Raw genomic sequence first — 14754 nt, 5'->3', positions numbered from 1 at the left:
TACCCAACATGAACAACTCCACGTCTCATGGGCGTTGCAGCTTCCATGTGGCCAAAAGTTCTATGAACTGGTCCCCATCTCCCTGATATCTCTCTCTCAGTAACCCAAATTGTGATCCCCAAGTCACCCGTATTTCTCTCCTTTTTTAACTCCACATGCAAGCAGAAAGTGGCAGACAGTTCTGCTCTTGAGTACTTCTAAACCTATCATAATTTGCCACTCTCAACTGACATCTACATCTCCCTGTCTTTTCTTTGTCACATGGCCACCAGGGGTGCCTTTCTAAAACATCCATGTGATTATGTTTGAAAATCTGTGCTTATGGAACTAGGATACTCAGAGGACCGAGACATATTATGAGTGTTATCATTTCCCCTTTTCCCTGGAATGCTTCCTTAAAATAAACATACCTTTCTAATGATTTTTGGTCGCTTTTCGTAGGAGTGCTTATTTAATGGATTACTTTAACCACATGAAAAAATATTACTTTTCATTAGAATGTAAGCTCCATGAGGACATGACATGTCTGTCTGGCTCGCTGTTGCACCCTCAGCTCCTAGCCCAGTAACTGGCACATACAAGTTCTCAATTCATATTTGTAGAAGCTTAACAAATGAGTCATCACATCTCTTCTATAAAATGACAAAAAAACTGCAGAAACCAACACCATCCCCACACCACAAGACCAAAAAACAAAAAACTCCTGCAATGGCCCCACACTGACTATAGGCTTGAGTTCAGTCTTCTGAGCTAGCCATTCTATGCTTCTTACCATGCTGCCTGTTTCCAAACAGCCTCTTCTGTTCTCTTTCATTTGTTGATCAGTAAATTTCTATCCAACATTTAAGAGTGACCTAGACAATCATCAATCCTCTGTGACAGGCTTTCTTGAACTGCCACCCTCTCGCAACTACCATAATGATCCCTCACCTCCTGCTATGCTCCCATCTCCTGAATGGACCTTCAGTACCGTGTCTGTCACACTGTATTATAAGGATGGTTTCACAAAGCAGGTTTATTTACAACCTAGGTCTCTCCCATTAGGTAGTAAGTTACCCCAAAGCAAAGACGACGTTCCTGTTTTCCAGAACCTAGAAAGGTGCCACATGTTCACTGCAATACCCATTGACTGTAGGGATGAATTTACATCTGTGTGGGGGATATGTACGTATACGTATGTGTGTGTATGTGTGTGTATGTATGCGCGTATGCTCATGAATGTCATCTGGGAAAAGTTGGTAAAAAAGATATTAGTCTGAATAAAATATTCTTATAGTGAAGTAAGTTAATTAAAAACCATTTCTTCACACCTTGGGAGGCCAAAGCAGGTGGATCACTTGCGGTCAGGAGTTCAAGACCAGCCTGGCCAACATGGTGAAACACTGGGTCTACTAAAGGTACAAAAATTAGCCAGGTGTGATGGCGGGTGCCTGTAACTCCAGCTACCTGGGACGCTGAGGCAGAAGAATAGCTTGAAACGAGGAGGCAGAGGTTGCAGTGAGCTGAGATCGTGCCACTGCACTTCAGCCTGGGCAACAGAGTGAGACTGTCTCAAAGAAAAAAAAAAAAAAGAAAAATTAAAACCATTTTTTCGGAAATGCAAACTAGTGTCATTGCTAAGGATGGATAAAGGAAAAAGAAATATTTCTGAAACTTAATATAATGTAACTAAATCACAGATATCCACACTTTCATTAAGAGGAAAGGTATCCAAGGCTGCCTGATCGATACAAAGAGGCATGTGTATTTCTATTTCTTTCCTAGTGGGTGGCATACTACTTTTATTACCATTCCACAAAAAGAAGGATCAGAGAGACAAAGAAGAATTAAGATTGAGCGTGAGAAAAGAAAATGAAAAAAAAAAAAAAAAAAAAAACAAAAAAAAAACAGGATCCTAAACTTTTCCAGGAACTTCTTACTGAGATGATTCTAGTTATTACTATTATTTTTTTAAGTTTCAAAAACACTAGATAATCTTATGATGAACTATAGAAATCAAAAAATCAGAAGGACTAGGGGATATCCATGGTCTCCAACTGTATAGTTTGAAGAATAATTAAATTCTATGAAGTAAACTGCTTCCTTCTGCCCTGTCTATTTATTTCCCTTAAATACGAACAGTAGAACAATATACCTTTAGGTACATTCTTGCCAAGGGTGATAGAATGTAAAATACATTGGATAACTCAAAGGCAAAAAAATATCCTTAGCATCCTTTCCTGTTAGAGAAACCACATTAAGAAGATGCTGGTGCTTCTGAATTTCAACAAGGCTGTAAAATATAATTTGTATAAAAGTGAAATAAAGTGAACTATAAAAAAGGTTGGACTTCATCATGTCCACTAGGCAATTCTGGGACCCACTTTTGATGTAGTTACAGTGTTCCTGTGTACTGGAAGAGTTTCAACAGAAAAAGATCTGTAATGACAAATGGATTAATATTTCTGCCTTGACATGAGGCCTTCCCAAGGAAAAGAATGTCTCAACAGCATTGTCGAGATTTTTCTGCTTCACATTTCTAAGACCCTAGACACCTTTAATAGCTGTTTTAAAACTGGGTGCCAAAGATTACAGTTTTTGTAGACACTCTTTAAATTCATTGACAGTCTCTATTGACATTTGGAAAAAAGATTAGCGTATGCTGAAAATTCTTCAACTAGCATAAGATTTCTGTTAATGAAAAAATCCTAAATCCCTAAGTTTTTTATTCTCACCCTCATTTCTGATGGTTCAATAAAACAGATGTAGGCAGCTATATGTTTAATTCCTTAGGTTGGCACGCCTGCCGTGGCTGGCACTTAGCATGTTTCCAGAGTCTTTACCATGTCGTCTTATACTGAACAACTCATGGGCCTCAGAATAAATGGTACTCTTACCAATGCAGTTCTCGCTTTTTACTTCATACCCTGGGGGACAGATGCATCTGAAGGATCCCTCCAAATTCTGACAGGTACCAGGAGAGCAAGAGCCGGGAAGGGCGACACACTCATTAGTATCTTTAGATAAAAGAAGAGAAAAAATAATTGAAGCATGAGATAATTGTTGCATAGATTTATCTGTCTGCCAAATAATATTAACATGATTTCAGCTTGGGTCCTCTGATCTACTGGGTCACCATGAACAAATATTCCCAGAGATATGCTTCTGACATCTTGGATATTTCTTATTTGGCAAGTGTCTAATTTTTTTGATTTGTTTTCTTTGCTTACTTTTCTTGAGACATGGATAGATAGCCTCAAGCTCTGTCCCCAACAAAAACATTGCCTATGAGACATTCCCATTGTTGGCTTATACCTTATACTAAAATTTTCCATCTTAGCTTACCTTGAACATGTGATGTGATGCTTAAATGAAATGTTAATGACTTCTTAAGTGAAAGAAGGGGAGGTACACATCATCATTTTACAAAACAAAACACCATAAAGACTGTTTATCGTTTAGATACTTACCGATACAGTTTTTGCCATCTGGAGTAAGTTCATAACCTTCGTTACATAGACACTTGAAGGAGCCAATTTCATTAAAACACCGTCCATTTCTGCACACTTGACCAAAAAAGGAACTGCACTCATCTATGTCTGTAAGCAAACAGGAGTCCGTTTTTCAGAAAGAGCTCTTAACATGTATATTGTTTCACAAGCTGCAACTTAAGAACATACTTACTGACATGCATTTATAAGAAATCCCACATTACAATTCCTCATCAACAGAGAAAAATGGCAAATACCGTAAAGACCATATAATTAATAGAATCCCATAGATTCCTACTATTTTTCAACCACAGATACATTTTTTTCAGTTTTGATTAACATAACTCATGAATTTAGAACCAGATAAAAGTCAAGGTTTAAGGTGAAGCGTTCCATTCTTTCTAATTGAAAAAAAATTCCTTTTCCCACAGGCAGGGGGATTTAATCTGATTACCTAATTTGCAGATACTTTACCTGGAGCTAAGCTGACCATATTCAGAGAACAAATAAATAAGCTTATTTATTACAGAGAAATCAATGATATTAAAAACACGGAAATTGGTGATATAATATGTTATTTAAAGAAAAAAAGACTTTAAGTATTAGGTTTTCAGTTAAGCTTAGGGTTTGATTACATTTGAGTAATTTCCTGGGTTCTTTGAAGACTGTACTTTGATCAGCGCCATGTCCTCATTTTTTAGTTCTCCCTGACTGTACAAAGGCTCTGTTAAGAAGGCAGTGGTTGAATAAAATGTCCAATTAGCTTTAATTTTTTTCACAATTGCGGAATTTCGAAAAATAAAGACAACAGAGAGAAACTTATATTGAGTTAAATTAGAAGATGGGGATGAGCTCTGATACAGTCCCACAATGGTAGAAAACCTAAGTTACTTTCAAATACTTTGCAGGGTCATGCGAATTACAACACATTATGCTGTAAAGCATCTGTGCAGTTCCTGGCATGTGGTAAACAAGGAATTAATGTTTGTTGTCATTTCTCTTTTTCTCTCCCCCAACTACTTCAGGACCCTCTCCCACTCACTACCAGTCTCCATTTCACATTTGAGTGTTGGTGTGGGCCAAAGGCTAAAATCCTGTACTGCACACAGGAGTTTCTGAGGGCCATTCTAGAGACCTAGTCGCCATTCATTATTTTTGTGGGGAAAGGCGTCCTGGCTTCAGAAACTGATGGAAAATGAAACGTCAAGCCATGACAAGTGTAAGTACCAAGGGAGACTTACCAGGAGGCTACTGGTACCTGAATGTAAATAATCCAGAATGGATTTATATGAAATACTTGCAGTAACATTGAGACAATGAAGGGTCTACTTTTGATCTCGTTTAGGGAATACAAATACCTCAAACCATAAATCAATCCCACTATGTTTACTATGATCTGAATGACCTTTTTTTCCTGAATTGATTGGCTGATTGACAAAAGGGTTCAAGAGTGTATTGTCTTGTGATTATTTAGGCAAATACTATGGTTTCAGTAAAATAGAAACTACTCAATATATATATCTTCTGGCACACATTTGCAATTTTAATATACTTTTGGTTATTGAGTTTTGTTTTTTATTTCAGCACATTGTGTAGAAATAAAATAGAAGCAACAAAGGACTGAATGAAGTACTTACCTAGGCAATCATTATTATGAGTGAGTTCAAACCCTGGGTAGCACAGACAGTTATAGGATCCAACGGTGTTTTTACAAGTTCCATTTCCACATGGATGCCGCTCACACTCATCAACATCTACAAAGAAACACTGGCTCAAAACTTCAATTTTTTAACTAGAAAAAAATAGGCTATTCACCCTTTTATGTTTAAACTACTGAATGACTTAGATTTTCCTCATTCAGTACTAGGAACTCATATCTATTTGAAGAGAATGAGTATGATATAGGGAAAACTGTAAAATAATAAAAAAATATACAGTTTAACAGGTACTGACTGTACTCAGATAATACTCAGACATAGCCTAAAAGAGCATCCCCCCCCGCAGAGATGTATTAATGATCAGGTCTGCTTAATAATCGTAAGTAAAACTTATCTCCTGAAATATTAAAACAATTTGTTTCATTAAGCATTATAAAGACCCAGAAATTTAAATCCTTTAATTTGAGCAGAAAAACAAAGATAAACTTTAGTATACTAAATTTTATGAAGTAATGAAATCTAAATTAAAGTTTATTAAAATTCATTATTAGCCTTCAAAAAAACTGAATTAAGATAATATTTAGAAAGGTCCTCCATAACATGAGAGAGCAGACTCCCGAACTATCAATTCCAGGCTGCTGAAACTCTACCATGCCAAAAAAAGGGTGGGAGACTGGTATTGTTCTTTAGGAAGGAAGTTCTTTATAAGGGAGGTCTTACTGAAGAGTCTGACCAACTTTTCTCATGGAAGAATTGTTACGAGTGGGCAGATTTTCCCCATATGAATTTCTGAATCATAAATCTCACATTTTTGTTTTGGTAGATCATACTCTCTCTGGGAGTATAGAAAGAAGAAGCATGTATAAGCAAACATTCTTAAGAAGGTTATGCAAATAGGACCAGATCCTATATATTCCTTTGTATCAGCATCACCTAGAGAATTTTCCCTGCCATCACGGGGGAAGTCCAAAGGGAAGGCTTGCTTAGGAGGCAACGGATGAAGCTGGAGACATACTCCAGGTAGTCCCTGTTGTATGGATACACCATGAAGGAAATCAGTCCTGCAGTACTGAAATCTCATTTTAATATTAACATAGATAATATCTTGAATACCAAAAGTGTAGTTGAATAGCACTAGCCTTTTCCACACTGAGAACATGCTAATTATAAGTAGCCAAGTTTTAAATTTAATTTTCCTCCTTCAAGTGCGAAGCACAGAAAGAAAACTCTTTGGCAGAGGCAGAGCCAATTGCTGACATCAGACTTGAGGGGTTATATTCAGTCCCAGCCTCATGGCATCCAGCCCATCTGCCTTTGAAAACTCATTAATCATCAGCTCAGCAAGTACTCAGTAAGCACCATTATCACTTGACTACCCATTACATTAGCTACTGAGAATTTTTAAAGTTTGGCTATATTTGCTCCTATAGCTATTTTTAAGAGATACAACACAAAATATGTACATAAATTCCATGTATTCAATAATTTGTTTTTTAAAAAGTATGTGTGTATGTGTATAAACCTATTAAGTTCAATGCTGCCACTCTTACTACTACTCCCTTGCATTCCAACATGGTGTCTTGAGTAGAAACATGAAGGTAGGGGCAGCAGGTGCTATGGTAAGTTCCACATAAGCCCACGTGTCTGAGTGCCTGTCAAGCCATGTGAACATCTTTGGATAAAAAGTTATGAATCACTGAACTGAAGAACATATTGTACTATGTCCCTGCTTGCAAATTTATACTGAATAAAGACAGTTTGACCTAGTCAATTTTTTGCAAGACTGTTTCTGACAGAGACATAGTGGTTACTCATGGCACTTGATGGAACTGTGATCTGTTCTGGAGTACCAGCCCACTTCTCTCCCTGGAGCCACATGTCCTTCTTACCCATGCACATGGTCTGGTCCTGAGAAGCCTTAAAACCATTGTGGCAGATGCACTGGTAACTTCCTTGCAGATCAACACACAAGCCATGACTACAAACGTTAGGAATTTCTAAACATTCATTGCGATCTAAAACAAGAAAATTAAAACATATGTTACATGTATCTGATTTTTATTAAGATTTCTTCATTTTTCACAGTTGTATTTCTCTAACCTGCTATTAATTATTACAGACAGGCTGAAAACGAACCATAACAACAGCTGAATCAAAATAAGCAAGGCTTTAAAGTGTCCGACCCTTTTTCTAATCGTGCATTTTTTAATGTTTATTGGCATCTCAAGGATATTATTTTATTTTAGGTCCAATCCTGGGGAAATCTGTTGAAGAGATCTACTTTCTTAACAAAATAATCTGAAAGATATGGTGAAATAGGTTCACTATAAATGAACAGATTAAGTGCGAAAATCTTTCCAAAATTATTCTTGAAATAGTTTTTGATGGGAAATCTAAGGAATCTTGTGCTCAGTGCCAAAGAATGAGTCAGCCTCTTTCTTACCTACACAGGCCCCATTGGGTGAAAGCTTGAAGCCTGCGGCACATTCACAGCGGTAACTGCCAGGACTATTGATGCAGTCTGCATTCCGCTGGCAGAGATTATCACCATTACTGCACTCATCTATATCTGAAAGAGCAACAGTTCAATGTTAAAGAGTCCTTTTTATTATTGTATTAGTGTTACATTCATGTCACACTTTGATGATCAACTCTTGAAAAATTATAGAAGAAATAGTAAAAATCAGAAACCATCTGAATGCTATTTATGTATACCAAATTATACTGGATAAAGGGCATACATTGTTCAGATTACCTTCGCAAACCAACAGCAGGTCATTGTAACTGAATCCTGTAGGGCATTCACAGCGGAAACTGCCAATCTGGTTAATGCACACACCGTTTGCACAAATGCCTGGAATCTCTTTACATTCATCAATGTCTGAAATGGAGCAGATTTCGTCAAGTATATGTTGTTCTGCTTAATATACTTACCATATCACCTTGAATAATGCTACGTGTACCCTGGGATGAGAGCAAATATTCAGTGTTACAAAAAATTATATACTGGCATAGTTTTGTGGTTCATAAAAACATATATACCAGAATATAGAAAGAATGATGGAAAAATGTAAGCAGCTAATAAAATATACCAAGTAATTTCAGTGTCAATATAGCAAATGAAGTTTCTAGGCAGTCAAGCCTGTTCTTCAGGTTACCCTAACTGCTGCTATTCATTTGATTTAAAAAAGCTACGTTTGACCGGGCGCGGTAGCTCAAGCCTGTAATCCCAGCACTTTGGGAGCCCGAGGCGGGTGGATCATGAGGTCAAGAGATCGAGACCATCCTGGTTAACATGGTGAAACCCTGTCTCTACTAAAAATACAAAAAAATAGCTGGGCGTGGTGGCGCGGCCTGTAGTCCCAGCTACTCAGGAGGCTGAGGCAGGAGAATTGCCTGAACCCAGGAGGCAGAGGTTGCGGTGAGCCGAGATCGAGCCATTGCACCCCAGCCTGGGTAACAAGAGTGAAACTCCATCTCAAAAAAAAAAAAAAAAAAGCTATGTTTTCTTCACTGTATGTACTTTGCCTTATCATGTGTTCATAACGGAGACTTAAAATTAAATTGCTTAGGCCAGGCGTGGTGGCTCATGCCTTTTATCCCAGCCCCTTGGGAGGCTAAGGCAGGTGGATCACCTGAGGTCAGGAGTTCGAGACCAGTCTGACCAACATGGTGAAACCCTGTCTTTACTAAAAATACAAAAAATTAGCTGGCATGATGGCAGGTGCCTGTAATCTCAGCTACTCGGGAGGCTGAGGCAGAAGAATCACTTGAACTCAGGAGATGGAAGTTGCAGTGAGCTGAGATTGCTCCACTGCACTCTCGCCTGGGTAACAAGAGCAAAACTCCATCTCAAAAAAAAAACAAACCAAACTTCATTGCTTACAAATCTTTGAGGAAGAAAACTAGAGTGAGCAACACAATGTACATTTAGAAGGAATTAATTTATATGAATAATAAGTCTGCAAATTCATATTTAGACCAGTAAAAAGAGATACTACAAAAATACACCAAAAATTAAAAAATGTACTTAGGAAAACAGGAACTAAAGGTTAACATAAGGTAGACTATTTAGAGTCATGTAATACAATTTGCATGACAAGGGAAACTAAAATTTTAGCTTGGTGGATGTAGCAAATATTAAGATAGTCACGTAACTACTATAACCCAGTCACCAGACCACGTTGATGGAATACCATTATTAATACTTGGTTAGAGTCTGTAAGTCTGTTCTTTTTCTCTTGTCTAACTATATTAGATTGGAATCTAGATTATTATATTTTGTGATACTCTTGAATTTTAAAAACACAGAATGGATTTTTATAGAATGCTACACACATGTATTAAAACAAACATAATCTGGAAAAACTTACCAACAGCTTTTCCTGTGTGAATGTCAAAGGTGAATCCAGGAATATTTCCACATATGGTTTTAAAGTCAGCTTTAAGATATAAACAAAGCAATGCACTCTTAAATTTCTCAAATTCCTTCAAAATAACATTTTGTATTACTTTCACAAATATAGTTCACATTATTCAAAACCAGACATTTTGATTTCAATTATATTTGTTTGATAGCAATGCCGGCTTCTACTAGGAGTGGATCTAGGCATTCTTTACCATTATTATTATTGTTATTTCTATTATTCTCATTAACTTTTTACTGCTCTGATATCAGAAAGAAAGTAAATCATTATAAGATTTAAAATGTCTACTTTGATATTTAAATACTCTTTTTCTGTTGATATTCAGAGCTCTAAAAAAGATCCAATTTATAAAGATAAAGAAAATAGGCAAGTACAAACTTAAAAAGGGATTATAGACAGCCCAAAGGTATAGACATGCAAAAATAATGTACAGGGGAAACATGTAAACCGTGAATAATGAGTGAGATGTGAATTTTGTCTTCTTTTACCATGTCTATTTGTTGGAACGTAAAAATTGAGTCATCCGAAACAATGCATTATGAAATAAAATAGGGACTATAAGAGTATTCTGACACATAATTGACCAAATCAATAGAAATTTAAAAGAATTCTGATTCGTAAGACGAAAAATGCTTCTGAAGCTCACAGCTGTACAAGTAAGCAAAACTCCTGAAGACAGTATTACGTAAAACTTGTACTGCATACTAAATTCCAAGTGCTATCAGGTCAGAGATGTTGTATATTTCATCCATCAATATATACCAAGTATTGAGAACAGACAGAAAGACACACAACAGATGCTTAATTTAATGGTTTCTAATTGTCTGGTAATGTATAGATTATAGTGTATATGCATCACCTCCCTAACTGTCATTGTAACCATATGAATGAGTCACTGTGATTATTTATTATTTTTATTTTATACATGAGAAATCAATTTCAGAAAGGAGAAACACGCTCCAGGAGGTCGCACAATAAGTCTTGTAAGAGTTTTAATTTAAACATAGACCTGCCTCTCAACTCTAAGGCTTTTGCTTCTTCTCACAAAGAAAATGCTATTTTAATTCCCCAAATCAATGATCTTCAATTTGCAACTATGGAGTTTTAAAGTTGAGAATGGTAGGAATGTTTCTATTTATTTTTATGGAACATAATAATGGCAAGATAAGGCTAAGAAAATCCATTTGACCAGTGAATCTGAGCCACTGAAACAGGCCTATGTGTTGCTTTTCATCATTTCTCTCTTCAATTTCATTTCATCAACACATTAAATGAAATATTTAAATACATACACTCTAAGTAATATTTGGTAACAAATGCATAATCACTGTTTCTTATTTGGCCTACTGGTTCAACTCTCAGTGTCTATAGCTATTAAAAATTGCCACTCTCCAGGTCATAAAAGAACTTGATGGACAGCAATTTTAAGACAAGTATTTTGCTCTTATCTCTGTTATCTTTCACTTTTTCTTTCAAAAGAATCTGTCTTGTGAATAAAAGCATGACCAAGTAAAGACAAGCTCTATTTTTTGCCTACAAATTTTATTGAGGTCTGAGGAAGATGTAAAAGGCACACTTCAACAACTCATTGCTTTTATGTAAAATTTGCTCATTAAAAAACACTCTTTATTTTCCACACCTGAATTAAAAAAAATCCTTATTGAATTTATTTTTTTCCAAATATTATACCTTCCATGTCTAGCACAGTGACATACAATAGTTACTCAACAAGTATTTGTTTGATGAATAAATCAATAATTGACAAGCATAGTTGAAGATAATGAGTTTAAATGGACTAATGCTATAAACTCTAACTCTTCAACAATGGAATCTTATTTTCAGGATTCACAACCCTATTCAACATGTCTCAGAAGTTATTATTTGAATCCCAAAAAGGGTCACTTGGGAAACAGAGCCATATGATACTCTTGGATATTTTCGGAACTGAGCATCTCAAGTTTTAGCACAAACTGACTTTGACTATATTGTTACATATACGTGTGTATCACCAACGTGGTGGTCAGCAGATGCACGAGCTATGTGCTTACCTGTTCCTGGAGTTGGGCATGGTTCACAAGGTTTGTTCCAGGCTTTGCCCACATTATATGTGCAGCAGCACATCCTCTTTGTCACATTGAAAGGCAACTCATTCTCACAAGTGGTTCCATTATAGCTTCGGTAGCAAAAGCTTTTTCTCATGTCTACATAAAGAAAAACAAATAAGCTAGCCATTTGTATTCATGAGGAGTCAATAATGAAGCCCACCTGTAGACATCAAGCTTTCCTGATGAGCACAACTCTGAAAACTTTCTCTGTCACCTGAAGGTATCTTAAAATAACTCTAAAGAAAAATCATTTTTAGATTAACTAACATCTCTCCTTTATCCTTAAAGGATTTCACTTATAATTTTGTTGAGAGACAATGTGAATACATATTTCTCTCTCAAAATCATTTATTTAATTAAAAAATATTAAGCATAAAGGTTTAAATGTTCTTTTATTTGTATAATAATGTTCACACTGTAAGAATGGAGATGAAAAATTTAAGAATATATAATATTTGAGGAAATTTTCTGCATTAGACTGATGCTTTTTAAAATGTAACTGTATATTCAAAGGTCAAAAACTTGATACTAACCCAGCAGCTTGCAAGGCTCTGAAATACCTCAATTCATGAAGATTTAACTTCCAAACGTTCTGAACAATAATTCTGAGACATAAGTGCTTTACATGTGAAGTCAACAATTATGCTCTAATTAATCTCAGAGTTCTTTACCTACCCATACAGTTGTGGCCTCCATTGACCTGCATATACTCAGGTGGGCAAATGCAGGTGTAATTTCCCAGGGTGTTATAGCAAGTCCCAGGCCCACATACACCAGGATGTGCAAAACACTCATCGATATCTACAGTAGGCAAGAATATCCATTTATTAATAAATGTTTTTTTCAATGAATTTATACTGCTTAGATGACTGGACAAGGCATAGGTGATTCTCGAAATCTCTATTTATGGAAAATTCAGAAATAAAGAAAATATCCCAAATGTACATTTATATAGCACAGATACATCTTTCTTGAAAAGAAAAAATATCGCCATATTAAAAAATATAAAGCCTCAAAAGAAATTATTCTAAAGTGGCAAAAAAAATTTACTTGGCACACACACACACACACACACACACACACACACACACACATATATATACACATATTTTATTGCAATTCACATTCTTCAATTGGAATTTCTTTAAAGCCTGCTTTCATCCTATGTCACTTAGGCTTAAGTTTTAATGCCAACTTGAAAGTGAATGCAGGTTGGGAAAGACTTCATCTTTGTAGCTTCTTTCAAATTAGTACCTATTGAGAGATTCTTGAAGGAGTGCAGATGCTGATTGTTCTCCTTATTACAACCTATTTCTTCCAGATGCATTTATCGAATATGTTCCAAAAGAAAAGTTGTAATGGAAATAATTACGCTACATGTTTAATGTTCGTTGTTAGAAGGATTCATTCATTTCACAATTAAATATTGAGATTCTACTGTAAGCTAAAACTTGCAGCTGTGATGATGAGTAAGATGTGGACCTTGCCTCCAGAAGCCCCCAGTTTGGTGGTGAGACAGGTCCCTAAAAGGGTTGAAATACCATGTGATAAAGTGAGAGGATGGCGGCAAGACGCAGCTGCATAACCTTTGAACTGTTTCATACCATATAGTCCAACATTTACAAATTACTGATCAGTATCAAGTCAATGGTCGCATTCAAGCTTACCAACTTTCCTATGTAAAATAGAATTCTTATCAGTATTTTCACTAATAACTTATTTAGTATTGTAGGTTTTCAAACTATCCCATTTTCCCAATTTACACTTAATCAACCCTCCTAGAAAAATACAGTGAATTATGGCAATGAGCTGTAAACTAATTTGTCTACCATCATACAACTTAGCCACATTGATATGAAAAGAAAAAAACTATGAACCAGTCTTAATTGAGCCTTTTGTAGAATTTGAGGATGGACCTTTCCCCCAGGCCTCAGCAGCCATTTTGTTTTAAACAGCACTGAGCATTTTTAGACACCAAATTCATCTCACCTTCACAGATGCGGGTTTCCTCGCTGAGGTAGTAGCCTTGTGGGCACTCACACTGGAAGCTCCCAAAAGTGTTGATGCAGTTTCCACCCTGGCAGAGACCCGGTAACTCCTGGCATTCGTCAATGTCTATAAAAGGGGAGACAGTGCACTTACAACAAACACCTTCACAAGGGATAAGAGTTAATATTAGAGCTTTCAAAAGTGTGATCCTGTAGCAATCGGAACACTTCCATGCTTCCAAATGAATGCACACTTAGATGGCAGGTTTATTCTGATCAAATATCTTCTTGGCTCTGCCAGCGAAATTTTACCATTATCCAAGAAAATGAATAAAGTAAGTTGGAGATTATTCAAGTTAGGGGACAATGGGAAAGAGTTTCTCTGCAGAACAGTCAGACATCACATCACTGCAATGGATCATTACTGCTTGACAAATGTGGTTAACATCCTAGTAATTAATGTCCATCTTAATTTTACTAAATAATCTTGTTTGGGACTGCTCTGCCCTAGCTTTTCTAGCAGCTTTTCCCCAAAAGTAGCACTTTACCTTGTTTAAATTTGGGTGACAATGAGATAGCTCACCTTCTAAAATGATTGTGATGGGGTTAGGTCTGAAGCCTTCACCTCCGGGACACAGGGTGTAATATTCAGCTATAAAACAATAGAAAAATAAGAGGTTTGATACCTGTGTCCAAGTGGCTGAGACAATGAGCAAGCATTAAGCAAATGCCAGGCTCAATATGCTTATCCTAAGGGGTGTATCCACATTTTTCTTAGTGTCCTTTCATACAAATTTAAATTATCATATTTTACATAAAAAGATCGTACTTCATTAATCACGTACACAGTAGAATAACACAAACTAATTGTTTTTAATTAAAGAAAAAAACTCCCTCACAACTTTTTTAGCTAGTAAATTAAGACTACAGAATACAGGTTTCTGTTCATGTTTGTATCAAGATGTTTCAATTTAACGCATTTTATAAATGACTTCAAGAATATAACACACCTATGAAGCTGAACTCAATAACCTTTGAGAAGAATCAAGAATGCACTTTATCTGTGATATCATGGAGAACTGATATTACTACTATTCTTACGTGAT

At 36.1% G+C, this 14754-nt stretch overlaps 1 protein-coding gene across 4 annotated transcripts in view; it reads right to left on the bottom strand.

The window, feature by feature from the left end:
* FBN2 (fibrillin 2) overlaps positions 1-14754 on the bottom strand; it is a 262792-nt gene that overhangs the window by 33838 nt on the left and 214200 nt on the right. For all 4 annotated transcript variants that reach the window (XM_003920636.4, XM_074381877.1, XM_074381882.1 and 1 more), the window contains 11 exons: positions 14232-14300; positions 13650-13775; positions 12336-12461; positions 11604-11756; positions 9502-9570; positions 7884-8009; positions 7572-7697; positions 7018-7143; positions 5108-5224; positions 3450-3578; positions 2877-2996 (listed from right to left, as the gene is read on the bottom strand). In XM_003920636.4, the coding sequence (XP_003920685.2) occupies positions 2877-2996; positions 3450-3578; positions 5108-5224; positions 7018-7143; positions 7572-7697; positions 7884-8009; positions 9502-9570; positions 11604-11756; positions 12336-12461; positions 13650-13775; positions 14232-14300 (1287 nt within the window). The remainder of the gene's footprint in view (positions 1-2876; positions 2997-3449; positions 3579-5107; positions 5225-7017; positions 7144-7571; positions 7698-7883; positions 8010-9501; positions 9571-11603; positions 11757-12335; positions 12462-13649; positions 13776-14231; positions 14301-14754) is intronic.

This window comes from Saimiri boliviensis, chromosome 1 (genome assembly GCF_048565385.1).
Source record: "Saimiri boliviensis isolate mSaiBol1 chromosome 1, mSaiBol1.pri, whole genome shotgun sequence".
NCBI classification, from domain to species: domain Eukaryota; kingdom Metazoa; phylum Chordata; class Mammalia; order Primates; family Cebidae; genus Saimiri; species Saimiri boliviensis.
The sequence above is the reverse complement of the archived record's forward strand: the minus strand, read 5'-3'. Positions and strand labels throughout refer to the sequence as shown.